The sequence below is a fragment of the Salminus brasiliensis genome, chromosome 16 (assembly GCF_030463535.1).
Source record: "Salminus brasiliensis chromosome 16, fSalBra1.hap2, whole genome shotgun sequence".
NCBI lineage: Eukaryota > Metazoa > Chordata > Actinopteri > Characiformes > Bryconidae > Salminus > Salminus brasiliensis.
Window position 1 is genome coordinate 26,276,396 of NC_132893.1, and position 25,705 is coordinate 26,302,100.

Consider the following 25,705-nt stretch of genomic DNA (forward strand, 5'->3'; position numbering starts at 1 on the left):
CGTCACAACATATCTAACCATTTTAGACATGGACTCTAAAGGCATCCTGTGGTATCTGACGTTAACAGCAGATCCTTTCATTCCTGTGAGTTGTGGGGCCTATATGGATCACATCAATTAGACCTAGGTGCTCTTTACTCCATCACCAGCTCACAGGTCCTTTTTTGAGATCTTTTGATCAGTACTGACCACTGAATTACAAAAAATTCCACAAGAATGCCTGATGTTTTGGAGATGACCCAGTCATCTAGCCAACACATTTTGGCTCTTGATAAAGTGGCTTAGATTCTTATGCTTGCCCAGAAGCTTTCTTGCTTTTAACAGAAATCACCTTCAAGAACTGACTGTTTACTCGCTGCCTAATAGATCTTGACAGATGCATCCCTTGACAGATGCCACTGTAGATCTGTAGAAAAAGTTAATCAATGTTGATAATCAACAATCAGCTTATGGTTGATTGGTGAACAACAAAAAACACAACATGTTTTGAGAGATTTAAAAGGTTAAGATGTTTACTATATGTTACATTAACGCTTGTATAGCAACTGGGACAGTGGTGGTTCAGCGGTTAGAGCACCGGGCTATTGATAACAGGGTTGTGGGTTCAATTCCCGGGCTCGGCAAGCTGCCACTGTTGGGCCCTTGAGCAAGGCCCTTTACCCTCTCTGCTCCCCGGGCGCTGGAGTTGGCTGCCCACTGCTCTGGGTGTGTGTGTGTACTCACTGCCCCTAACACATGTGTGTGTGTGAGTGTGTGTTCACTACCAGATGGGTTAAATGTGGAGGACACATTTCGCTGTACACTGTACAGTGACAAATACGTGCACCTTTACCTTTGTTGCAAGTAGATATGTGTGAGACTGATTTTTAGTCTGGCTCCTGACAACCTTTTATGACCTGCTCTTGACCACTCCTGCAGAAAATCTGCAACATTGGTCCCGCCCACACCCACAACATGAATGTTTCGGCATGCCCACAGAGGCTAACTGACATCCAGTTTTTCACATATTATTATGCACAATTGAATTATTTACTGCTGAAATAAATAATAAATTAAATTGTGAATTAACTTCTATAACTATCTATACATTCTATCCCAACCCACACAACTCTATACTTTACATAAAAATGTATACTTTACATGATTTGTGGGCAATATTCATTTACTATGATTTTAATGTTTGTAGTGTGAAAATTCACAAGAATGCAAATCTTGCTCACAACATCTATTATATAGTAAACAATTAAAATAAAAAAATAAATAAAATTAAAATTAACATAAAAAAAAAAGTTTTGAGCTTCAGACAGTAAAGGTCACAAAAACAATAACTTAAAATATTTTCTTGCTGATAATCGGTCGACCTCTAGAGGTGGTGCACTGTTATTTATTTAGTGCAGTAGTGTGTAGCTTGGGACACAGTCTACAGGAATGCAATTTGTTAATTTGCAAAATTTTCCTAAATGTACATGTTGTCCCACTCCTGCCCACACTGGACTGGTTCACTGCCTGCTCCCACACACAGAAAATTACCCCCATACTGCATGATATTGTGGTGGGTCCCGTGGGAGTGCAGACCTCTAGCTGCGAGGTTCGTTTTACTGAGAAACTGAAGCACAGAATAAATTGTGTGTCAAAATACATAAATTATTAAAATGGACCGCTACAGCGTTACCGTGACTATACTAATCCACACTGGACTGATGTCTATTTAAATGAAACAAAATTCCACAACTGATGTAAGTGAATTACCACCTTAAATCTGTACATCACAATGCATTAATGCATTTTAATACTCCTGGCTCCTGGTCTGAATGATCTTCAGCTAAGCATGGCCAGTATGTTGCTGAAACATATCCGGATGAGCTCCGATTCTCCAAACTGAGTCATCTGCTGCTACTCTTTCATGCCCAAGGCTAAGCACTCCACATGCAGGATTCAGGGAGAATAAAGCCCAGCAGAATGGTCGTGTCTCAGGCAGAGAGCAGGGCTGATCGATAGCTACAGGACAGGCTGTAGTGAAAAGGAGCCTGTGTTGATTTCTCTGGTGTGTTTACTTGGTCAGAGGTAAATGTCACCACATAGAGAGCCGTGAGAGTGATGCAGCGCTCACCTTCCACTTCCCATCAGGCCTCTGTCTCCACGCTGGAACGTCACTGCGGGGCCAGCAGCCAGAACAACACGGCAGGAGGAGGAGGGAAAAAAAAAAACAAACCACAGATCCATCTCAAATCACTTCTTTCCTCTATTCTACACAATCCATAAACGAATGTCTATTACACACTGGATGGCTTACTGCCTATAGCGGGGTCGAGCCCGTTGCAAGTTAGATAGGGACGGGACAAATGGTCAGTACCTGCACGGGTGAAGGTGAACGACTGGACTGTGAAACAGAAACACAGAACAGAGACGGCATTAGAATTTGGTTGAGATATACGGCAGTAAATGCAGATGAAAGAGGGATGAGATGAGTGGCATTCCGTACAGAGACACTGAACTGACGATGACTTCACATGCAGGCCAATGGTTTAGTCAAGTACTGCTAACCTAACTACGATATGATAATTGCTCTGAGTTACCAGATAACAGTAACTCAGAGATGTGATAACAGCATTACACCAAAATTCTCTACTGAAGAATTAGATTTTTTTCAGCTTCAAAAAGCCTGGCAGTGTTCTCTTTACTAAATAAGGGATTCTCATATATGAGAACAGTTCATGCTGCAGTTGCAAACTATCCTAAACTAAAAGACACGGCAAATTAAAATGTTAAAATAATGTTTTTCTGTTAAATCAACTTAATCCTGAACTTAGTGTAACATTTTGTAATTATGCATCTCAGTTTGGAAAACAATATATTTGAAATCATTTTAGTAATTTCAGCTGCAGCTCATTTACATATGTTTTTGAGGCTCAACTCTATAGTAGTGTTAGTGAGTTAGGAGAACCTTCGACTAAATGACGTTGAATTGGCTCAAATAGCTCTGTTATCAGTTACTTCATCTATTTTTTTTTTTTTTACTGTAAACATGTTTTCGTGTAGGCTCATGTGTATTTATTTGTGCATGTAAACATACTTAATGATATTCATGTCTTTCACATGCTTGTGCTAGCAGTCATATAGCAAATGTTGGTTCCTGGAGTTTTCCACATGGGAAACATTACTGTAAAAGCGCTCATGAATGTCCTCCACACAAGTTCAAATTGCTGGTAGACAGAATGAGCAAGGGACAGACTGACTAGCTGTCTGGGAGGGACTGAACTATGTGCTGCAAATGAATTTCTCGATTCACAAGAGCAGAATCCCAGCCCAGGTGATGGATAAAGCAAATGGCTATTGAATTAGGCAATCACCGTGGTCTCCACCTAAGTCATCAGACCGTGATGATAGCAATACATATTATAATGAGAGTAATCCACAGCTACATGCAATAATTACCCCCTGGAGGGAAATACCAAATTACATTTTGGAGGCAGGAGACTGTATTTAGAGCTAATGCAGAAACAATATGGGTCACAGTCCTCTAATAGATGCGGCACAACTGCGTTTCGTTTCCAAATTAGAGTGTTTTGAGTGTGAGCGTGCTGTTTTTGATAGGATTGTGTTCAAGGTCGATGCACATAGGTGCGTAATGCATTACGGTGAGGGGGGGAGGCTGAGCTCTTTTGCCTTTGTTCTGCTTTGGCTCATGTGACTGTGCGTACAGAAGAGTGCCGCCCTCTGGGCTTTGACTAATGTGTGTAAAACACACCGCTACAAATTCTTTAAAAAAGAACAAGTTTTAGCTCTAAGGCCTTTACAATAATAATACAAATAGCTTCTGTTCTATAGGAAGAAGGAAGATTGCATTTGGAGCTGTGACCCTCGATGCTGGGGGAGTCGCACGGTCTGCACAAATAAATACTACAGCTTAGCTGCAGTGTATAATCATCATGATGCAATCCAGCTTACATATGCATTTTTTCTTCTCTTAAGCGTTGTGCTACAGTTGCAGAGATTTGCAGGCCAAAAACAGCCTTTTTAATACTTTGCACTATGGATTAATTATATGTCAACATAAACTGTTTATTTTTTTGCTAGCGTCATCATACCAGCAACTCGTCTCCGGAGGGTTATTGTACTGAGGCATTAAAGCATGCAGCACACTCGGGCGGGCAGTTCTCACCTGCATAGTTGCTGAGACCTTTCCTCTTCTTTCTTCTCCAGTAGAGCCAGGCACTGAAGCCCATGAGAACGATCCAGCAGGCTCCGCCCAGGCCGGCGATGAAGGCTGGTTGTTTCACCACATCAGTGATGCTGCTGTTGCCCTCGTCCCCTGTCATCACATCTCGTAACTCCGCACCTGTTGACCACGTAAGAGGTGTGCACACAAACACGAGTAGGTTGTAATCAGGCCTGGAAACTCGATTTGATTAAGATAAACAGGGGTAAACAGATAAAAACCAATCAACTGATTTCAGCATGTCTATGATGAAGACCCTGAATTGGAACCAAAGGCAACCCTAAAGGCCACTAAAAAACCGGTCACGAAACACAGCACAGCAGAAAAGCACAGCTGTAATACATAGGAATCATCACAATAAGAGAGCTCATGAGCATTCTACACACAAGCCTAAGTTCACTGTACTCCACTCATACACATTTTATGGAATAAAACTTCACTAAACAACATGGAATGAATTTGTCACATCTTAAATCAGCAAACATCTCTTTTTGTTCACTAATAAAAAAAGAAGTTGAAATAGTTACAATGTAATTAGGCTAGTAATGCTAGTAATGGAGTTATTTTCTTTTAAAGTATTTGATCAGTAGCTTTTCATTGTAGAAGTCAAGTCACAGATTTGTGTGGTCTCAGTATGGATTAAATCAAGGGGTCAAAAGGAATTACCTAAATTATCAAAACTACCAAGTGTAAAAAATGCCTGTGGTTAAAATTTTATCAGGATACAATTCAGACACAAGTCACATGAGGTGTCCAGTTGTGGACAGGGTCTACGTTGCACCCATTGCTGATACAGATGTGCAAATGCACACACAGCTTGTCAAGTCCCTCCAGCGAAGTACTGTCAATAAAATAGGACACTCTCGGCTAAGATAAAGATGAACCTTTGAACACCATGACTAATGCCAGGCATGGGCTAGAGTGTTAAAAAGCAACTGTGTTAATAACAACTGTTAAAATCTGAAAAACTACCGTTCATCTTATTTATTAGCATGTGTAGAAGTGCATATCAACTTAGAATTGTCCTTACTCTACACCTGACAGCGCCCTCTACTAGCCATTCTGCATCTAACAGTAATAGAGGTTGGCAGCCGTAATGCACTGATATTCTGTCACAAAGTATTCTTTAGTTAGTTAGGTATTTAGTCTTCTAGTGATTTCAGGTTCCCATTTGCTACAAATAGTGCTACAGACTGAAGCTGACAGGTTTTTGATTTTTCAGTTTTCCTTTTTCCAGAATTTTCTGTTTTCCTTAAATGCCACAGCTGTTCCATGAAAAGAACTGCTGCACCTGTCATACAAAAACACTGTACAGGTGGAATGGAAAATTTAAATGAGAAACTAACTCCAGCTTTGTTTAAACAAGTGCCTGAGGTTTCTCTCAGTTTAATTCTGAAAGTAATTTAAATGAACGGTTTTATAATATCGGTATCAACAACAATACAGTGTAAAATATTTGTTATGGTATCAGACATTTCTATACAGGTACATCTCCAGAATTTTGCAGGTCTTTCACTGGGTTTGATAACTGTCACAACACTAAATGTGCCTGGCTGAGCTCCCGCATCAAGTATGGAGTGGAAATCATGTCATTTGAGCATGCTTTTTATGTTTTTTATTATTATTTATTATTTTTATTCTTAATTCATGTTATTTATTTTATTTAAAAGTATTTCTGTATTTCCTCACTGTTTCTTTTCTGATGTGTCATCCGCTGTGATACATCTGATACTGATGTTGCATGACAAAAATGACTTCTAGACACACACATCTATCCTCTTAGCTTCATTCATCACAGTGTGACTGATGTTAGACATTGTATCTCTACGAGTGCACCTCGCTGTGTACCATGTGTGAACACATTCCAGTATGTTACATGAATAAGACTCTATCCACAGGAGGCTCTGCAATGCCTCTCCACAATCATACAGTCAAACTGAATCAAATCAAATCACATCAAAGCAGCAAATAAAGAACACCAATTAAAAGAACACAGGAAAATCTATTTTTACTAATATGATTATACTACAGCTGATTAACAGCACAGCCGCAGTGGGAGCGGGAAACACTACAGACAGCAAAAACAATACACTGCATGAAGCACGTCTGCCTTCAGAAATGAAAATAAATAAACACAACTGTTTTATATGTGTGCAGGCTTAGCCAGTGCAGCGGGCCGCTCGTCAGTTAGAGCTGGCGGTTGGGAGATTGACACGGGGGCTCCATCTGAGTTTGATTTCCTGGTGCAGCTACTGCGCTGTGAAATGAGATTCACACTCTCGCGGCGTGAGCAACACCGCAAACCCCTTCATTAAGCCCCACACCACAGCCCTGTGTTTGCCTATGCGGCCGGCTGCCGGCAAGAATTTCTGCCCCTGGCAGTCAAAAGCCATGAAAAGGAGGGGTGAACGCCGCACGTCGATAGTATTGATTCTGGGTGTATTTATCTGGCCCCATCCTTCAGCGAGCTAGATAAAATGTGATAAGGTGATAAGCCACAGCAATAACACTGTCCGCTGTGTTAGCAATGGCCGCGTTTATTGGAGAGGATTATTGATATAGCTAACAGCATTCCGCCAAACTGTGCCGGACAGTGTATTAAATGAAAATCTTATCGATTTTTCTGAAAATCACTATCTGTTTTAAAAAAAAGCTCAGCTTCCAAAACTGAACTTGCAGGGTGGCACACTTGCAATCTTTTTCTCTCTCTATTTCTTTTATTTTTTTTCCTTTCTCTCTCACTAAAGCATGACAAATACAGACATTCTCTGTGATTTTATGTAGTTATGATTGTGTTGTATAGGTTCAGCCAATACAGCCTTTTTATTCAGTGAGGACTTAAAACTGCCAACATATTTAACTATTTATTATAAATATTAATATTACAACTGAAAAATATGCTTTGTCCTTTGTCCTTTACATAAGCGGAAACATTAGAATGGTTATAGTAAAAAGATCCATAATTCGATTTGATGCTGATACTGGGTTCACAAATATAATTGTCGCAATATTTTGATCAGAATTTAGATAAATGGAAACGGTGACTATATCCATATATTGTATATATACAATATATGTTATATATTGTAATAATGTATTGTTATTATTATTTGTTGCATTTGTTAGCAAACTTTGGATTTCAAGCAATTCAGTTGCATTTAGATATCATAAGTAATACAGTGCCTGTTCAATGCACATGATGCATTGTTACACTCCTAATCATCAGTGGACAGCTACTGCTGCTGTTTAAGGCATTTTTTCTCTTGATGACATAAGCTAGTTATTTATTTGGCACCCTTTCTGTAGCAATGTCTTATGGACATAATGATTCCTAGCTGGCCCGCCAAGTTGTACCTAGGTCCTAACCTCCCTGCCAAAATTAAATTCTGGCAACACCACTGGTTTGCACAATGCTACTTAGGGATGGTCAATATGGCAATGTTTTGTCATATTGTGATAAATGTTGTGATACACTATATGCTTTTATGAGTATATTGTCAATGTCGCCAGCGCTTAAAGAACACTGACCAACAGCTCATTTAATTACAGGGAGTGTAATTAGTCCTATTTAACTGTATGGGGTAGAAAAACATACAATTCACTGTACTAAGTATGGGAGAATATTTGGAAAGCAGTTTTTAAAATATTAAAACTACTGGAAAATGTTGTTAGCAACCAACAATGTTGGTTGTTGATAGATATGTGAGAAATTGACCACCAGTGCCTGCTGGTCAGAATTCAGCTATGGTGTCTCACCAATCACAATGGGCTGTGGCTCACTCTTCACCCCAGTGCCAGCACTAGTGCCGGCAGCAACCTCCACACGGTACTGCACCCCAGCTTGAAGCCCTCCAACCACTACTGAGCGGATCGCTGCGTCCACCGTCTTATTCACGTGAAAGCGGCTTTCGTTTCCCAGACACCATATCTGAAGCATGAGACAATGGGGAGAAATAAGAAGAGTGACAGGATATGTGGAAATACACACACACACACACACACACACACACAGCAAATTCAGACATGCAGTGGAGAAGACAAAGGGAAGAGGAGAGATAAGAAAAGATTGTGTCAGGACCTTAAGTTCTTAAATAAATAATATGCCATGCTTTTCTAAACACAACCAGCTATAAATAAACTATGCTTCTGTCTAAAATAATACATTGACATACATCACATTCTTTGTTAATCTAGGTCTTGTTGTACCTTGTACTCCTGAATGATGCCATTCTGGTGGTCTGTGGGTGGGGGGTCCCAGGAGATGCTGATGGAGGTGCTGTTCTGGTTGCCCACTGTGAGCACAGTGACTTGCTGGGGAGGGGCGCTGGGGGCTGCCAGAGAACAACACTCATCACTAAATGCCTTTCTCATTACAGCAAGCACACAAACACATACACACACACACAAGCATGAAAGATTCCAAATGGATTTTTAATGCCCTTTTTAAGTGACCCAGATATCTAAGGAAACTATTGCCCTTTGAGTATAATAAGCTTTGGATTGTCTGAGAAAATTGCAATAGTGGAAGACATTCACTGTGCACTGTGACCTACAAATACCCACGCCGCATACAAAACACTTTCACAGGCCACCAAATCCTGAGATGGATGTTTATTTTTACACATATTTCTACAGGTAAGACAAGGCTCTGCAGCTGGATTCACTATTTCAAAGGTTCTTTTGAATAATTCCTGGGTGGGCGGCGAGGGAATGTGTGCTGCTTTGGATGCTGGGCCCGGTGATGCAGTGTAGAAAAGGCAGCAGTAGATGAGGTGTGACCAGCTCTGAGCCCTAATCCTAACTTCGTTAGTCCTGCACCATTGCCACTCCTATCAGAGCCTGCGCTTCACAGAGCAGTCACACTCTGCATCAGCCGCGCCGGATAGCAGCTCTGACTCACCGCATTCAGCCGCCAATTACCTTCCACACACTAGTCCTCTCCTCTTTTCCTTTTCTTATCCACCTTCTCCTTCCTTCCCTTTCCCCCCTCTCTTTAACTATATTCCTCCCACTGTCTCTCTCTTTCCTTCATCGTCCTCTGCCTTTCGGCTTCCGCTGACTGTTTCCACTCTAACCACTCCTCTCTAGAGTGCATCCTAATTGTTGCCTCTTAAACTGTGACTCTTACTTAAGTGTTAGGAGCTTGAAATCTGAGATTATTGAGTGACTATTGGGGATGGACGCTGGGGTAGCATTGACAGGACCAGCATAGCAGTATTCAAAACATAGTAAGGCAAGGTAAGGCTTGCAGATCATTTTGCTGGTTTCATGCATTATTTATTAAAAAATGAAATTGATCTGCAAGTCTTTCCAAAAAGACCAGTGTACAGTAGTGTAGCTGTTAATTTTTAAAAACATATAGAATAAAATGCAAGATAAACCATATCAAATATAATCATATCCACTCTTAGAGCATATATATATACACTAATATATACTATATTTTTAAAATAGAGTAATGTCAGAGTGAGTCCATGTTTGAATAGAGCAGGTAAATTTTCCAAATAATTCCCAGTGATGCTGTTCCTCCAGCATACAGTACACATGTGCCATCCCTTACCTAAACCACACAGAACATTTTCTGTAGTGATAAAACGTATCTGATCAGGCTGTATGAAATCAATGTAACACACTAAACAGGTCTTGGTAAGGTACAGTGGCATAGTGGCTAACAATCACTTGACAAACAGAAACAGTATAACAGAAAGTCAAGCTTCACCTTAGCTGACACTACTGTTTTAGCATTACTTAACAACTCAGTGTGGTTAGCCACTATGTGATGGTTTAGGCATGCAATTTGGGGGATGCTAACTACTGGGTAAAATTATCTATTAGTATGTTAGCTATGCTAGCTCTTTAATCTAGGCAAGGTGAAAACTGTGTAAATTAGATTTTTTCAGCCATAGTATCACATTAACCACTCTCTCTGCCCTCTCTCTACACTGTGCACCCAAACAAACCCAGCTGAAATATAGACTGTGTCCAGCCCCCAGATGATGAAGGGCAAGAAACAGCATGAGCCAAAATGCAATCTTGTTTTCAGCACTGTAACAGTCAGTGTAGGAGATTAGTGTCTGTGATTGGACGCTTCTCTGGGCTGTTAAATCATATCTATGGAATCGACAAACAGTAAGCCCTGTTACATCAAACAAAACGCAGGCGCTACTTTGTCGGCGCAGTGTTTAACAGTTCTAATCGGGTTATGCGGCATGACAAGGCTGCTGCAGCGAGCAGGGGAACTGTCCTGGCTGACACTCAGTAAAGCATGGCTCCAGATCAAGGGGAGCTTAACTTCTCTATGTGACGCTATGCCAATATTAATAGGCAGGCAAGCGTGCTGAATGCTAAAGCGGTGTGTTATGCACATTTGAGCTAAATGAAAGCACTCCATTCCCGTGTACAGTAATGAAGGAGATGCTAATAAGGCCATTAACTCTGTGATGTATCACTGGCAGAAATGTGACCCCGTGCTGCGCCACGGCAGGAGCCTGCCAAGTGACACCGTGGCAACCATGCCGGCCTCTAGTTTCCATTACCCAAACCTCTTACAAAAGAAAAAGAGAAAGTGAAAGAGAGACAGAGAAAGTAAGAAAGAGAGAGAGCAATTACCCTGTACATTTCAGGTAAATGGACTGTGTTAGCTGCTTAAACTCTCAGTAACATTTAGAATATAGCACAGTCAATTGATCTTATGTGATAACGATTTAAAGCAGATTTTAAAAACGATTCGTTTTTCGGATGACTGGATGTACTATTTCCACTGGTAAAATAAAAACAATTTAAAACCATATAAAATCAACATTTGTAAATAAATGATTTAAATGACTTGTTTTGTCAAAATGTTAGTATTTTATTATTTCATTATTTTTTATGCAGATTAATAGCCATCTACAAAATCAGTCAACACAATGCTTTAATGCATTTCTATGACCTGACCATTAAAATCAATAGATAAGAGTGCAAGAAACCTGTACAGAATGTCACCATTTGGCCCCTGGCTTCAGCATCATGGGCAGCTTGGAATGGAGCGTTTTGAGGGAACAAAGGAGAGAGAGGCACCCTCGCACACCTCTTGTTAAAGTAAAGCAACCGTGCCACTAATTGTGCTAATGGATGAGAGCTCAACACAAACTGTGATCGGCAGTAAAACTCTCACTCAATCTGACCATTGTGTGTACGTGTGTGTGTGCGTACTCAAATTGGACGGAGGAAAAAAAAGGCACTGGAAAAACAGCTAGAAGAGAGAGAGAGGGAGGGAGAAAGAGAGTGAGGGGAAAGAGAGAGCGATATAGAGAGAGAAAGGCAAAGGGAGGATGGTATGAGGATGCAGACTGAACTGGCTGGCACTATTTGACAGCGATATGGCAGGCAGAGTGACAGTGGCTCAGCGGGGGGTTGGATCTGTGAGAGAGTGTGTCAGAGTGTGTGTGTGTGTGTGTGTCTCCCAATGTGTGTGCTATTGGAGACAGGGCCTCCTACTATGGCATGGCAAAACTCTCAGTAGACCAGCATAAATATGGCTTGCTGCACAGGCAAACCGCTTACATTTGTATACACTTATGCTCAGGGAGTCACAAATGGAGGACTGGCAACCAAACTACATAAGCTAGAAAGCTAAGTAATGAAAAAGAGTGGACAAAGAACACAGTGTTTCTAAAAGAAGACCCATTGTAAACCATTTGCCAGTTCTTTAGGTTCACCTCCCTTGCACCTGCAAGCACTGGCCATTTTATCAGAAACAGTTAATTTTATACAGGAACCACCACAGAACCACAGCTGTCCAGGAATTACTTAGTGGATAGTGGAACCATTCTTGGCACAGCTGTGATACTAATATGGTAAAGGCATATTAGCTGCAGTGTCACTGGCATGTTAAATACACCAGAATCACAGAGGACCTGTGGAAATAAACTGACCACTGATGAAGGATGATAACACTAAAACAAATTGTGCATGTTGAAAAATGAGCTGTAGTATACCAACAAGGAAGCTATGTTAAATATGTATAATAACGAAGTGAACAGCAGCACACTGTAAATAGTGTGTTACATTAAACTGTACCGGATCATTTGTAGAACACATTACCTTCTTCCAAAGTGCGTGCCGTCATAGATTCACTGTCAGCTCCCTGGAACTCATTAAAGAAGGGCCGTACTTTTATCTCATAAACCACACCCTTTTTGAGGTCATGTAGCGCTATGTCCCGCTCTGATGGAGCCTTTAGGTCCTGGACTTGCCATGCTCCTGGAGAGGGCAGCCCTGAAGTCTGCCGGTAAAGAACTCTGTAGCCTTGAATGAACTGGGATGGGTTTTCAACCTGCAGCAAAAGAGGCAGCTGATTGGTACTGTAGATGAGGCATAAACAGAGTCATTAAAACTGACAAACAACAGAAGACAAAATGGTAGACATGCCAAAAACTTTATAACCACACTACCCTGTCCACATATGAAGGCTTAACCACCCCCAGTACTCACACAGATTGCTTTCAAATAATGAGACATTATTAAATCTGAAAAATGAGCTACAGTAGCTCTGTCAAACTTTTCCAAACTAAGTGTATTAAAAAGAAGGAGACAGGTTGCTCAGCAAAGCGGTGTCACTATGCATAGAAGTACAGTAGAAGCCATTCTGTTAAGGGAGGCTGCATAACTCACAGTAATGGCTTGTTAACAGGAGCAAGTGAAGGCTTTTACAGGCAAAATAAAGTAGCTGTTTACCGTCAGCCCAGACCAAATAAATCAGCTCAGTATGTTTGTCCCCCCCACATGTGTGTGTGAGCCTGAGTGGGTGTGCACGCATTTCATTACTGGAATGAATAAGGGATCTAAAAGCCTTACTTAGCCCTAAAGCTCGTCCTAATAAAGAGAAGCTCTGATTGATCTGCTTTTGAATGGATGGGCCGTGAAAACAGACAGGTTTGTGTCTCAGCACCAAAAAAAGCACACAAAAAAAGTATAGCCGTGCTTAGGGGAAGGAATGAAAAGGCAGTATAAATAGTGTAAGTGCATTTTACTAATGCCAGACATGGGCTAGAGGGGCATAAAGCCACAGCATTGAGCTCTGGAGAGGTGAAATTTATGAGATGAGTTGGGGAGTCAGGGATGACTAGGGTGGTGATATTCCAACATCCTGACCTCACTAACGTTCTTGCTGCTGAATACAATTAAATCCTCAAGGCAATGCTCCAAAATCTAGCAGATTGGACAGTAGAGACAGTTACTCTACCAAAAGCAGAATTCATTCTTTTTAACAACCTTGATTTTGGAAGAAACTGTAAATGAGAAGGTGTCCCAAAATTCTGTCCCAATAGTATAATGACAGCTTAAGGTAAACCATGAATCTAGTAAAAGCTCTATAAAAAATAAAGAGCTGACAGAAAATGCTGCTCATGGACTTCAGACTGTCTGGAAAATCAGACAGTATGTTCTAATAATGGCATTCATCCACAAAAAAAATTCTCAATCATTAAAGATGCAACAGTAGTAGACTGCCATTGAGCCACCTGTATACATTGTAATATTGCATACTAGCATACGGTGCATGTGTGTGTGGGAGGGGGGGTGTCTCATTAAATAATACTCCAGAGACAAAGCAGTCTGAACACCTTGCCAGGCAAAGGCAGATAAAGAGCTGACCGCAGACAGCTTCCAAAAAAACAGAAGCCCAGCAGGTTGGGCTAATAGTGATCTATTTGTTTGAGGCAGAACCATTTGTCCAAATTCAAACGTCACTCTGAACTCTTTGAGATTAATGAAGGACCAGCTGTCCATGCACTCACTGTCCACCAGGCACCACTTTACCAGGCACCTGGAATCACTGAGCATAAAATATATATGTCACTAAAAATGTGTTTAAAGCCTTGACTTTCACTTGAGAAGAATTCTAAAAAAATAATCATAATAATCATAAACTTCATTGTTTGCATTAGTTTTTCATGTTCGCAGAAATAGAATCACTATGGCATGTTATGTTTTTATCTATTTCTCTAGAACTGTGAGCTCAACAAACCCGATATATTGTTTTTTTTTTTTTATAAAAGTGTTCAATATTGGAGACAGATGTGTTATATGCTTAACTACTGTTGTAAACTAGACTTAGACTGGTTTCGTATGGTCTTTGATGAAAATATACCCTCTATGCTGGTAAGCTAGCTGTTTTTACCAGCTCCTGACCAGCATAGTGTGTGTTGCATTTGATTTTGGTCATGCTGGTCATGTTGGTCAACCACCTAGGTCCTGCTTGTCATGGTGGTCAACCAGCTTAGTCATGATGGTTGAATGCCTGGTCATGATTCTCAACCAGCTGGTCATGCTGTTTTTTTTTCTTAGCTAAGTTATAAACCAGCCCAGTTATGTTCTATGCTTTACTTATCCAAAAATTCTTGTTCGCAAAGTGAGGCTGAACTTACCGCCCACGTCACCCGCACAGAGGTGGAGCTAAGCACCATTGGGTTGTGCATGCTGACAATTACATCCCCCAGCTCCTTCTGCACCTGTCGATGATCAATGCCCTGTACTGCTGGGCTGATGTCTGAGACACACAGAGAGGAACAGAAGCAACAACCTCAGCACTAATGAGCACAGAGTGTCCTGTGAAAGTAAAATGACTGGTAGTAGGACACAGACTGAACGCACCCCATACCCCACAAACAGTAGGTGAGATTGAACATTTTGTTACAATCTCACTCACACACAAACGTTGCTACTACAGCAAAATCAGTTTAAATGCACTTTTATACAAAGTTTGACAAAATAAACTAAACTAAAGAATAACTAAATAAACTAAAGAATAACTGCAAGGTTTTAAATGTCATTAAAAAATGCAGATAAAGGTTTTTGCATGGCAGCAATGATATGTTGTATATGTACTGTAACCATATCTGATTTCCTCTCCTCCTCTGATGCCATTACCTTGAGTGCGGACAGGCTCAGACATAGGGCTAGGGTCTCCCACTCCTTGTGTGTTGACCGCTCTGATGATGAAGACGTAGACGGTGTTGGGACGCAGGTCTTTGACTGTGTACTGCGTGCTCTTTAGGTGATCGGCCACAGTCTGCCAGCTGTTGCTCACCAGCTGGCTGCAAACACAGAGACCAAACAGAATAAACTCACTGCTCAGAAAACAGACAGAAACACAAACACATCTCCCACAACTGCCTGAAGCAGAAGCAGTAAGGTTATTTCACTGTGGCCTAAATGGTTGTTTCTACGCTGTGAAACTCACTGTGAAACACTCAGGCAATTCATGAAAAAAGGTTAACTGCAGAACAAGAGCTCTCAACAACTGTTGCTGCTTAGCAGTGGGGAAAATGTGTTACCATCCAGGCTGCTTTTAATAGCTGCATCTATTGCATAAAACAGTAAGTTTTAACTATTAGAAAGGTTGACAGACCTAACGCATGGTACTTAACCAATAAAGTGAAGTAAATTTAACACCAGATAAACACTATATGTTAAAATGTGTGTGGACACGTCTTCTACTGAATGCTTTTAGCTACTTTAAGTTGCACCCATTGCTGACACAGATGTGCAAATGCACACACACAGCTTGTCTAGTCTAGTCACTGTAGAGAAGTATTGCCAATAGCAGATAAACATGGAACTATTATAACTACATGCCTATTGCCAGGCGTGGGATAGGTATGGGTATACAGCCCCCAGCACTGAGCTGTGGAGCAGTTGAACTATATTCTCTGGAATGACGGTCCTCCATCAAATACCATTGGGATGATTGTGGGAGTTGGGAATGAGGTGGGTGCTGATCAACCAACTCCGTGAACCTCTTTTTTTTATATACTTGATTTCGGAAGAAGCAGCAGTGAATGAGCAGGTGTCCCAATACTTTTGTCAAAATAGCATAACAAATAAATAATGTAATTTCACAGTAATTTCTCACTTCTTGTTCACTGAGATCAGAGATCAGAGATTCCTGAACATGAACATTCTAAACAGTCCCTTTTGTGCACTTACTTTTGCGTTTGTAAAGGAGGAGATATTATATTTATGATAATTATGAATTTGATGAAATATCATTAGCCAGGTTTTAAATCCAGCCATAAAATGAAACTCAAACAATATAATTTAGCAACTGCTAATTAGGCTGATTTTCCATCAGCTCTGAACAGGAGAAAACACCATTTTATGCCAAGCTCGTAAACACTTCTGAGAAATATGGAGCAGTTTTATAGAGAAATCTTAAATGTTGAGTGGCATCTAATTACAATTCTGCTTAATGTTTTATGGTTATGTTTTACACTGAGACAGAACACTGCCTAATGGCTCAGGAAATGTATTTCTTGCCATGTTCTGATTGCTGACATCAAAACAAATGGGAAAACATTCAAAAGTACTACCAGAAACTCTCAATACAGAATGAAAATGAAATGTAAATGCAATTACTTATGTAATTAACTGCAAATTTTGACAGGTAATTGAGCTACATTTACATAACTTTATCTCTAAAGACAGCATCTTTGTAACTAGACTGTAGCAGCAGCTTACAGTACCCAGAACGAAGTGCTCTCCAGGATCAAAATAGGTGCTCTAGCCAGCTGAATATTGACAAAGCACAATGAGCCAAAACGCATGCAGGGAACCGACACTTACGCATGGCATAGCCCCAGTGCTCTCTCCATAAATAAACCACTAAATCCATCACCGCTGGCTCTCGGCAGGGGCAACCCCGGTGCCCAGCTAAACGGCCACATCTGCGCTGTGTGCGTGAAGGGCACTGGGCACTGTGTCCCGGGCCTCAAGCCAGGCAGCACAGACTTACCCAAAGGCCTCGATGACATAGGAGGAAATAAGGGAGGCATCTTCGGGGCCTGGACGCCATGACAACGACACACTGCTTTTGGTGACATCGGTGACCTCTGGCTTGGAGGGGGGCCCCGGGAGAGCAGTGGCATTGTGGGACACAGGGACTATTAACTCGCCTGACTCTGAAAGAAAGAACAGCAGGAAGGGTTAGAAGACAGGGTGATGAAGGGTCTAGCAAAACTACCAAGCTGTTTCTATAAGCTGCTTCTGTAGCGGAAGAATAAACCAACCTCTGACGTCTAGGAAAGCACTCCACGAGGTCTCTCCACTGGAGCTGGTAGCCAAGCAAGTATAGATGCCAGAGTCTGAGAGCTGGAGAAAGATTTCAACGGACTAATAAGAGATGGGTAGAATTTCATATCCACCTCTGGCCAAAGATATACATTATTGGCCCAAGACATTTATGTACAACCCGTAAGTAAGGATGGGAAGTGACAATATGTTATTAATGTGGTGATGAATCAACAACATATTTAAAAAAGCCAATTGCAAAGCCTATGAACAACAACTGTAGCTTCATAAACTGCACAGTAACCAGTAATGGATGGAATATCAGTCTGTCACACTATTTAGCTTAGAATATGTTTTACTCAAATGTTGCTCATGGTTTTTTAGAGTTATTATTGTGACACATATACTTGTAAAAATGTATTGTTATCTTTAGAAAAAAGCACTCAATAGAAAACCCACCACACGTGTCATCAAATACAATGTATGTTTTCTGTGTTTAAATGGATGCATGTTATTTAAAGCTACTATAACATGCATTTAATTTGTCTTCAGGGTGCTGTAAGCTGTTAGGTAGCTCAACGGATTGTATTCAGTTGACTAATGTTAGCTAGTGTTTTATTAGCCTGGCACAGATACCCGCTTGATGGCACAGGTTTGGCCTTCTCAATTGCACTTTTGATTTCCCTTTCTGATGTGTGATCAGCTCTACTCTGAGGAAGTTCAGTGTGTTTTAAAGAGAGCAAACAGAAAGAAAAGATATAAAAGCCAGTTAGCTAGAAACAGCTCTTAGCCTAGCTGTGTTACAGTTATTCTGTGGACACTGGGACAGGAAAAATGTGACAGGGTCTGGTTTACATTGCAATCCATTTTTCTTTAACTAGCAGAGTTTGGTGGTGATGTGCTGCATGTTGTCTCTAAAAACTGACAAGAAGTATAAAATAAAATTGTCGTAAAAATTATGTAACTTTGTATGTAACTTTGATGGCGTGAATAGGATGAGCCAAAACTGTTACATAACAGACTTGGTGTTTGGAAATCAATGGGTTTTAAGGTTCCATTTTGTTTATACAGGATTTTCTTTTCAAGGAGAGGACAACAGTGTTTGAGGGTCATGGTGTGCCACTTCCATGTAGTGATTATTCCAAGCTATAGATTAATCGTTTTTCCTTCTAGGGCATCTTTAAAAAAATAAATACATACATTTATATTCATTAATATATGTAATAGAACACAAAAGTATTCACTCTAGTGGTGACCACTGTCTAGATATTCTAAGACAAACGGTTCTTTCAATCATCCTAATCAACTGCTTTAAGTTGTACACTTTGCTGAGAGATTACAGTGAAATACATTAACCTCTGATGGCCTTCATGTGGGAGCATTTGAGAAAAAGACTGAGCGAGAGAGAGAGAGACTGGCAAAAGTGCTGAGGTTAATTTAGCTAATAAATTAAATTAAGAACTCTGCACCAAGTCATCATCAATACAACTGCACTGATGTGGTGACATGATAGTCTACTTAGAGCTGATTGCTGTAACAATGACATACAGCGATAGCTTGCCATCTCCATGTCTGTCTTTCTGTCTGTCTCTCCCCTTCTCACTCTCTCTCATCTGCTCTGCCACTCTGGGTATCTCTGCCACTCGCTAAAGCCTTTCTTCTCCATGTTTGCCTCTGGTCTATTAATTCAATTCTGAGGTGAGTGATTTAAGTGAAATTGACATTCAAAGGAGATAAGCATTCAGATAAGAGCTGTGTGGGCATTTCATATTCACTTCAGAGAGAAGTGTGTAGGTGTGTGTGTGTCTGTGTGTGTCTTTAATCTGCCATAAAGAGCTGTCCTTGAGGAAGAGCCCAGGATCTGTCAGACCTGAGCTTAAGAAGCCTCCTTAGATGGCAGCATTTAGCAATTTATTAAAAAATCAATACGCCTTATTCATCTTTACATCCGGTGCACTTGTCCATCTAAGTCATGCCTATTGGACATCAGACGTCACAAATATTCCTCCTCTTTCCCCTCTCTGTTTCTTTCATCCACTTTGTACAATGCAGATACGCACTCAGTGCCCTCCCTGTCCCTCCATACTAGTTCCCATGGAACAAAATGCAATATAAGTGCATACAGTTTGGCCATATAGCAATTATAAACCACAGAAGCAGACCTTAGTGTTCTTGATTTGCAGACTTCCAGGCTCCAGCAGGGACATTCGAGGCTCTTTACCCAGCAGACTCAGTCCATCCTTCAGCCAAGTGACGGTGGGTTCTGGGTCTCCAGACGCCCGGCAGCCCAGAAGAGCCAGGCCACCCGCTGCCACCGTCTGATTGGTCGGGCCTTGCTGAATGATGGGTGGTGGGCGGCCCTTAAGAGCTGTTGAGGAGAAAGCAGAGACAGTAACTAAATGCACAGTGATTTAATTTCATTTGATGTTTCAATTGACCTTGCTTCAGTGCAAGCAGTTATTCCTAGCAGTGGTAGCACTTCATGATTGATACGTTGCGAATTTTAGCACCTGCTTCTGTGGTCAGGCGTGCAAAGAAGCCACCTTTGATCATGCATGCTTATGGCATGCCATCACACCTTAGAGCCCTAATTACAAGGTGTGGATTAAAAATATCATGCCTGAGAGGCTAATTAAAGTGCTTTTTTCCACTGTCCCTTTCAACGCATTCACACCCTCTCTCTTTTTTAAAGCAGGCACTTCAAATTAGAGAGACAATTTTAGTAGCTGGGTTTAACCTCACATCTTTGCATCTACACAAGCACAGTAGATGCCTAAAGACTGCGTATTCCTGCATGTTTGAGAAAAATTAAGTGCACTATGTGTACTCTTGCTGTGTATTTTAGGGAGGGGCAATTGGCAAGAAACTCAAGGTTTCTTTAGAGTCTTTAATGTTAAATGCTGCCCCACAAAAGAAAAGTAACAGTCTATATAAAGTACAATGCAGAGAAAAGAATTTGAACTACATCATTACTAAGGTCATTTGCACTCCCCTTTGTCTCACTTGCTCCTTCTCTCCTTTCCACTCTCCCTCTTTTCTTTCCTACTCACCCTCCCTTCCTCCCTCCCTCTCTTGCTCATCCCCTGCCTCCCAATTGATATGCACAGCGATCCAGTAGTCGCTGCTTTGAGGGTAAAGCTCTCCTTCTGCGGAGAAGGCCTTGAGCAGATGTTAATTCAATAATGTCTGTGAGAGCAGGCCAAGACGGAATGAAAAGGAAGCAGAAAACGGCTCCCAACTGGCAGCGCCACAGCACTTAAGATAATGATACTCTTTGAGAGCAGAAGTGGGTGTAAATGTGTGTCTCTCCATCAGTGGCCCCAGTGTTACACTTTTATGGGTTTTACTCTCTTTTCAGGCCATCCAAAGTATTTTTCTCTTTCGAACCCCACCTAAATTCTGCATGAGGACTTGCTAAGGATTGTTCTGAAGCTGCTCAGCGCCTGCTCAGCAAACAGAGCACAACCACATCAAAACTAGCAGAAAATTGAAACTGCCACTTGCTCTATTTAAGGCATAAATTATATATATATATATTTTTTTTTTTGATGACCAATAATACATCTACTAGTGGTCCAATTACGAGGTTGCTTGTTTGAATTATGCAGACGAAGACTGAACTACATGCATGTAACTTTGTGAATGTGATTGCACATATACTGCACTTAGTTGTACAGGTCCTGACTCCAATGTGTTGAGTTTGGATTAAAAATAATGTAAGCTCACCATCAGACACCTCCAGCTGAGCCTTGGCCAGGATGCTGCCAGCTACAGTAAGAGCCTGGCAGATGTAGTAGCCTGTGTCTGAGCGCTGGACTGAGGTGATGGTCAAATCGCCATTGAGCGCCACTGAAAAACGACTTCCAGCTTGAGGGGGCTGGTTCGGGAAAAGCAGATCCTGAGGGATGAAAAACAGGCTGTGACAATTAGGGATTGCAAAAAAGTCAGAAGAGGACATAAAAAAATCCAAAAATGACAGTACTGACAACACTGGTGATAAAAAAAGTGCTAATTTTTCAAAACTCAGAAAAGGCCAAGATATAAACAGCCCCCCCAACCCAACCGACATCTCAATATGCTGGTGTTTAACCGAGCGAGTGAGCCGCTAGCTCTTCCATGCATGGACTGGGAGAGTAACCCCCAGCAGGGATGGCGGCTCAGCACAGCCTGCAGTGGGATCAGGGCTTGCTTCACGTGCGGAGGCTGGCTGGTAATTAACGTCTGAAGCGAGCAGTGATCAGCTGGCCACGGTGCCCTTTGGCGCAGGCCTCGGCACTGAGCGAGGCTTCGCCGCCTACTTGCAGCCTTGAGATCTCTATCTCTGCTGCCTCTAATGAGATTTTCCTTCTTTCAAAGTCCTCAAAGCTACCCGACTGAAGGGAGAGGAAGGACATTAGGCAGATTCAATTAGCCCTAATGACTCGATATTCAGTAAATGAATACATTTTGAGACGACAAATGACCCCCCTGGAGTCAAGTGACAGAGGACTGATGACCACTTCATTAGTCTAAAGGTAAAATCTGACCACTGACAGAACATCTACCCATCCATTCAGTGGATTAATTGGATCACTGAGTAAAACACCTTGGTTTAAAAACCTGAGAGATCAAGGTGAGACTACCTGCTACTCGTTCAAATATTTGTTTCTATACGTTTTTTCAAGTGAACATTCTGAATAATGTCTGAACATTAGGGAGTGACGACATGATGATATTGACCGTTGTGTCACAGTATGATTTCATTGGATCTATACAATTCATTGGCTTTAGCAGTGCAGCTATGTGCTGTGTATGTAACTGAAGAGTAAAACAGGCAGTTCAGGAGGGATGAAAAACAGGCTGTGACAATTAGGGATTGCAAAAAAGTCAGAAGAGGACATCCAAAATCCAAAAATGACAGTACTGACAACACTGGTGATAAAAAAAGTGCTAATTTTTCAAAACTCAGGCAGGCAGTTCAGGAGTGTGTGCTGAGGTAGACAAGTCTGGTGTTGTAAAAAGCATCTCGTACGTAAACAGAGTACATAGTGCAGTGCTTGGTATAGTAGCTAGTGTTCAGGTAGGGAGAACAGTATATAGCTTATGTATAGAGAGAGGAGTTCAGTTAATTATGGTCTATTATGGTTCAGTTAGTTATGATCTATTTCACATTGTTAGTGAATTTCGATCTGCTTTTACATCTGCTTTAGAAATCCACTGAGGCTGGCTCACAGTATTGTAATCTGTAAAGTTTACCCACACAAAAATCTGGGATGTTGTTCAAAGGCAGTGACTGAAGTGGAATTTATACTTAATTTCACAGGCTGATAGTTAAGACTTCAGGAAATTTGGGATAATTTAACAAGATTACATTTTTCATTTCCTCTACCCTCACCCTCCACCTATAGGTGAAAGCAGCATATACAGGTAGCTTGCCCTTGTGTAATGCCTAAACCCCTTTTGGCCTTGTTTTTACCCAAAAAGTGGTGTGGTCATTCAACTGACAGAAAAGTGACATGCCTGTTCTCATTGCATGACTGTTCTCAGTCACCACTTATGTTCTCGGCCCTCACTTCAGGCTCAAATAAAGGCCCTTTCTTATCAGCCTCCTGTACTACCAGAACTTAGACCCTCTTGCAGAAGGTGGCCTCTACGAGTGAGTGTCGATAAGCCTTTGTTTGTCTTGAAACGCCTGCTCTTCACAATCCAATCAAATCCAATCCCAATGAATAAAATCATGTGACACCCATAATCCTATTATTATTTTCCCACCTGGATAAACCTCACATTAAGGAAAATAAAAAGAGTTCTGACATCTCAAGATCACATACTTAGGACAACTATGAACATACACCCACACCCAACACACAGAGTATCTGTTGCATGAATACTGAGCCACTGTAAAGAGCACTGACCTGACTGCCCTCTCTCTGCCAGAACACGGCAGGCTGTGGATTTCCCTTGGTCTCGCATGGAAAGGTGGCGGTGCGTCCCTGCATCACAATCTGGTCCCGAGGTCGCACGACAAACTGGGGGGCCTCTGAGGTTAAAGGTCACACGTGTAGCATTACAAATAGTGAGATACAGGAGGCCGAGCTCTTTGCCAAATGGAATGAAGAAGCATCGGTTTGTATTCATGTTTAATGCAAAAGCTAAGGTGTTGGGAAGCATGTGCTCCTAATTAACATGCAGTGGGTGACAGTCTCGAAAAGGTGCAGAACACGGCGTGTTTACTAATGGTTCATAATGTGAGATGTAAGGTTCAGCATAAACACATCTGTAAACACACAGGGGCTGAATTTTTAGAGAAGCTTTTCATCATGATGCATAATAGTACTGTCTTTATCTCCATTTCGGCAGCACCACTTTCCAAAACTCTAATGTTTGGGATTTTATTCAAAAAGCTTGAAATCGAAAACACTTCACAGAACACCACGTTTTTAAAAAGCCATGCATCAGTTCAGTCTCCATTCACGAGGACGGCTGTTTCACAGAAATCTGCCTGAAAATTAGTATTGATTTGTCGAAGCAAAAGGGTTGAACTAATGGGTAAATGTGCAGTGTTAGTAGCATGGTCCAGATGGCTATGGGTACTTACCAACAGGACGAGCTGGTAAAAGAATAATGATGTGTATGGGAGCAGGGGAGGGAACACATGACAAGAACACAGCGGCCACAGGGAAACAAAAAATGAAAAACAAAAAAAAAAGTTCAAAGTGAACAATGTGGCGTTGGATTCATGAGCAAATTTAGGACAAAAAGAGGGAGAGAGTGTGGGAGAGTCCACTGAGTGACTGATGAAATGGATCTTAAATCAGGTGAATTCAGAAGGGAGCTTAATAATGCAGCAGACTTTCCTTAATGCACATTCTGGAGAATTCCAAATGGAAGCTGTGGCTAGACAACCACAAATTACACAAACTCAAATCTCAGACTGTCGTATCAGCCCATAACATCTCGCCCTCTTTTCTCCCTAGCCCGGCTCACCCCGCGCTTCAGAAATGACAGAAATACCGTACAGTATATTGCTTTACAGGAGCGTGGAACATGAGACGGGGCTCTAAACTGTCATTAAGTTCCCCATTTCTTTATCTCAGCGGGAGGTTAGTGCCAGCCAGGCGTGCCCTGAGCTCCCCTGAGTGAGCGTGTGTATGTGTGCATGTGTGTTTGTGTATCACAGGACTCCCACTGGTCGGGGAATGACACACACAGAGGGAGGTGGTCCTTGCAGGATTGGATCCAGCTGAGTGAAATAAACTGGCCCGTAAATAGAGCCGCTGCCGCCTTCTTGTCCGTGCGGCTCTTGTGCTTCTGCACTGAAAAAGTGGGTTAAGAAGCTCCAATAAAGGATATTTTGGAGCAAAAAGACAAAAGCGCCTTGTCATATTTCTCTTATAAACCTATCAAAATAAATCTTTACATCTAAACTTTACATCTAAATCTATTCACATTTTCTTTCACCATGACTGCATTATCAGAAAGGTAACCAGTAAAAGGCCAGGTCTACTGGTTACAAACAATATCAGGTGAAAGCTTTGTTTAAACAGCTGGTCCATTTATAGCCCTCTGCTTTTTGGTGGCTGACTGGTTATGTCATTATGTCAATATCTTACTACACACTTACTGCTACTACGCACAACACATTTTTGTTTATTATTGTCACAATACTGGCTTCTACGATGTTGATTTTGCAAAAGGCAGCCATTTACAAAACAGACACAAATAGTCACTTCATGTTAAACCTTGAGCATCCTGATCAAATTACTGCTTATCTCAACAAGCATTAGCAGTTGTTTTATTAAATCAGACCTTACACATGAGTATGAATAATAATGTGTGGGTATTGCAAAGTACAGTACTGTGAAAAAGTCTTTTATGTTAAGCTGTTTATCTAGGCAGTAAGTGTTTATCTGAAAGCAACAAAATACATAAAAACAAACAAACAAATAAACAATTAGTTTAGACCCTGTAGCTCACACGTCTTCTTCACTTGCAGTTGAGCTGCATTTGAAGACAACTGTAATACCTATGTATCAGTACAGCAATTTGCCCAAATCATGTAGGTCTACTACACATATCTCCATCTCTATCTACAAGACATAAAACATTTAATTACTGAATGACCACAATGGCCCCGGGCCCAAACTCACCCCTGACTGTCAGTGTAGCAGACGCCTCAACTTTCCCCACGCGATTCTCTGCCACACATGTGAAGCTTCCCTGGTCTCCGGCAGACACTTTCTTAATCCTCAAGAGGAAGTCGTCTTTTTCGTATTTCATCTCGTACCTGCGCAGAACAGGCAAGCAGGCTTCAAACAAATCCAGAAGCTCAAAGCACACCACACTCAAATTCATACCTTTAGCACAGCAGGTGTGCTACATTCGGCAGGAAAAAGAAAAGACAGTGATTAGCAGGAGTTTCAAGAAAAGTAAACAAAGAATATAGTCTGTGGTGTT

At 41.3% G+C, this 25,705-nt stretch overlaps 1 protein-coding gene across 4 annotated transcripts in view; it reads right to left on the reverse strand.

Moving 5' to 3' along the window:
• Nucleotides 1–25,705, reverse strand: part of LOC140536726 (roundabout homolog 2-like) — a 115,903-nt gene that overhangs the window by 15,918 nt on the left and 74,280 nt on the right. Inside the window, exons 6-19 of one of the 4 annotated variants that reach the window (XM_072658704.1) lie at nt 25,399–25,535; nt 23,164–23,288; nt 20,996–21,167; nt 19,432–19,637; nt 17,269–17,350; nt 16,995–17,160; nt 15,131–15,297; nt 14,629–14,750; nt 12,305–12,536; nt 8,426–8,550; nt 7,976–8,147; nt 4,163–4,339; nt 2,354–2,380; nt 2,111–2,153 (exon numbers count right to left, since the gene is read on the reverse strand). In XM_072658704.1, the coding sequence (XP_072514805.1) occupies nt 2,111–2,153; nt 2,354–2,380; nt 4,163–4,339; nt 7,976–8,147; nt 8,426–8,550; nt 12,305–12,536; nt 14,629–14,750; nt 15,131–15,297; nt 16,995–17,160; nt 17,269–17,350; nt 19,432–19,637; nt 20,996–21,167; nt 23,164–23,288; nt 25,399–25,535 (1,953 nt within the window). Of the gene's footprint in view, nt 1–2,110; nt 2,162–2,293; nt 2,381–4,162; nt 4,340–7,975; nt 8,148–8,425; nt 8,551–12,304; nt 12,537–14,628; nt 14,751–15,130; nt 15,298–16,994; nt 17,161–17,268; nt 17,351–19,431; nt 19,638–20,995; nt 21,168–23,163; nt 23,289–25,398; nt 25,536–25,705 lie in introns of all 4 variants that reach the window. The other 3 variants (XM_072658703.1, XM_072658702.1, XM_072658705.1) reach the window with 3 other exon arrangements.